At 38.0% G+C, this 2,780-nt stretch overlaps 1 protein-coding gene across 1 annotated transcript; it reads left to right on the top strand.

Moving 5' to 3' along the window:
- Window positions 1-922: 922 nt before the first annotated feature.
- LOC122001808 lies at window positions 923-1,570 on the top strand (the record flags this gene model as incomplete). The annotated part of the gene is made up of 1 exon (XM_042556751.1): window positions 923-1,570. A coding segment is annotated over one exon (648 nt), but the record flags the coding sequence as incomplete, so codon positions are not given.
- Window positions 1,571-2,780: the final 1,210 nt, after the last annotated feature.

Raw genomic sequence — 2,780 nt, 5'->3', positions numbered from 1 at the left:
GGCATTTATATGTGTGTGCATAATTGTATTAAAAATACAGCAGGAGCTGTATTTAGTTTTATTAGGATTTTATTTTTGATCTAGATACATGTACATTCCTTTTATGGAATATAGGATCTAAAATGTAAAATTCTATTTATGTCGCGGATCAAATCTTGCAAAGCGTGGAACCTTCTAAGGACCAGAGGCGCGGCGGAACTAGGAGCAAGATGGATGGCTAGACCCGGTGGCGGTGGCCAAATATGGCAGCAGCTTGGGATGACAACACACGGAGGACAACTATAGATAAAAGCCACAAGAGTTGAAAATTAGATTTTTTTTATTTATTGCTTTTATATTGTGTTGTGTGTGCATGTTAGTATACATGACTAGTAGGCTAGCATAGTTAAAATTCCTCGTTTATAAATAACTAAGTGGGAGATGGATTTTTAAATAAATCCCATGGTCTCCATTACTGGTTTGTAAGTGATGCAAACAAGCTTGCGCGTTGGCTCTGAGTGCTTTCCTCCATAACGGATGAGCTTGTTTGTGGATAGGAAATTAATTAAGAGCGTGTGATCTTCCCCAACGGAAGGGGCATAATCTTATTAATGGACTTAGTGTCAAGTAATGGTATACACTTAGACACATCTAATAGTATCCTCCCCATCGGAGTCACTGCTATTATTTGTGTGACCAAAAGACACCAACTATTAATTTTATTTGTCAAAAAGTTAGGTTGACAAGATAATAAAATTAATGGGTTAAAACCCTCCTTTTACAAATGTTGAATTTGTATACGTCCACACTAACGTGGCATACAAAATTCATGGTGTTTTGAGGTGTTGGTTAATTTAAAATAGTATTGTTTGAGGAATCAATATTATTCTAAATTTAGAGTTCTGACCAAAAGTTATTTGTGATTCTTAGGATGACTTTCAACCCACTGTCCATCATACTTCAACAGAATAGACTTACTGGTCCTAATTACATAGATTGGAAAAGGAACCTGGACATTGTTCTTACTGCTGAAAGCTATAAATTTGTACTGACTGAGCAGTGCCCTGATGCACCTACTGGTGAATCTACCCAAGAGGAGATTGAATATCATAGGAAATGGGTAAAAGCAGATGAGATGGCGCGGTGTTACATTTTGGCTTCAATGTCAAATGTATTGCAACATCAGCATCAAGATTTACCAACAGCTTATGATATTATGAACAATCTCAAGGAACTCTTTGGTCATCAGGATAGGGCTTCTAGACAAGAAGCCATGAGAAAGATAATGACAGCCACCATGCAAGAGGGTACTCCTGTGAGGGATCATATCCTAAAGATGATGACTTATCTGAACGAGATACAGATCCTTGGAGGAGAAATTGATGGGGAAACCCAGATCGATATGATCCTCCAAACACTACCTAGAAGTTTTGAGCAATTCCGCCTAAATTACAATATGAATAAAAGGGTATATTCATTTGCGGAACTACTGACAGAACTTCAGGCAGCAGAAGGATTGTTTCGTCACAACTCTCATATTCACTATGTTGAAAATGGTTCTACTTCTAAGCCGAAAGGAAAGAAGAAGAAGAAACAAGTTGGTTCAGCAAAGAAAGTGAATAAATCTCAGAGTACAGGACTTAAAGCTGGAATGAAGAAGCCGAAGGGCAAGTGCTTCATCTGCAAGCAGTCAGGGCATTGGAAGGCGGACTGTCCTCGTAGGAATCAGAACAACAAAGGTATATCTCATGCTCTAGTTGTTGAAACATGTTTAGCGGTGTTATCTACCAGCACTTGGTGTGTAGATACGGGAGCCACTGATCATGTCTGCAAACCCGACGACTAAGCGAAGGAGAGATTACCGTCTACATGGGCAATGCTACTAAGGTGGCGGCTATTGCAGTGGGAGACGTCTACTTATCTTTTAGTAGTAATAGAAATTTGGTTTTAAGAAATTGTCTTTATGTACCCAGTTTTAGAAAGAATTTAATTTCAGTTTCTAAACTGTTTTTAGATGGATATTCAGTTTCTTTCAGTAACGATGTAGTTATTAAGAGAAATAAAGTGATTATCTGTTCTGGTACATTAGTTGGCAATTTGTATACTTTAAATCCAATTTCTTCCACAAAGCAAAACATGAAAATTTATAACTCATCTTCTAACTCAAATAAAAGAAAAGAACCTTCGGAAATGAACCAAGCATATCTTTGGCATCTAAGGCTTGGTCATATTAACTTAAGTAGGATTCAGAGGCTAATAGCCGATGGACTTTTGGGTTCATTAGAGTTGGAAAATTTTCCAACTTGTGAATCTTGCTTGGAAGGTAAAATGACCAAGAGGTCATTCAAGGCCAAGGGGTATAGAGCCAAAGAAGTGTTGGAATTGGTTCATTCTGATTTGTGTGGTCCTATGTCTGTCCAGGCAAGAGGTGGTTTTGAATATTTTGTCTCTTTTATAGATAATTATTCAAAATACGGATATATTTACCTAATGCGCCGCAAGTCTGAGTGCTTTGATAAGTTCAAAGAATACAAGGCTGATGTGGAGAAACGATTAGGTAAAAGTATCAAGACACTACGATCTGATCATGGTGGCGAATACCTCTTAGGAGAGTTTAGGAATTACTTATCAGAGGTCGGGATTCAATCCCAATTGTCTGAACCTGGAAACCCCCAACAGAATGGTGTAGCAGAACGAAGGAATAGGACTCTTATGGAGATGGTTAGATCGATGATGAGTTATTCAGAATTACCAAATTCGTTTTGGGGATATGCTCTGGAAACAGCAGTGTATGTTCTGAA

The sequence above is a fragment of the Zingiber officinale genome, chromosome 1A (assembly GCF_018446385.1).
Source record: "Zingiber officinale cultivar Zhangliang chromosome 1A, Zo_v1.1, whole genome shotgun sequence".
Classification (NCBI taxonomy): Eukaryota; Viridiplantae; Streptophyta; class Magnoliopsida; order Zingiberales; family Zingiberaceae; genus Zingiber; species Zingiber officinale.
Note: the sequence above shows the minus strand (reverse complement) of the source record. Positions and strands in the feature narration are given on the sequence as shown.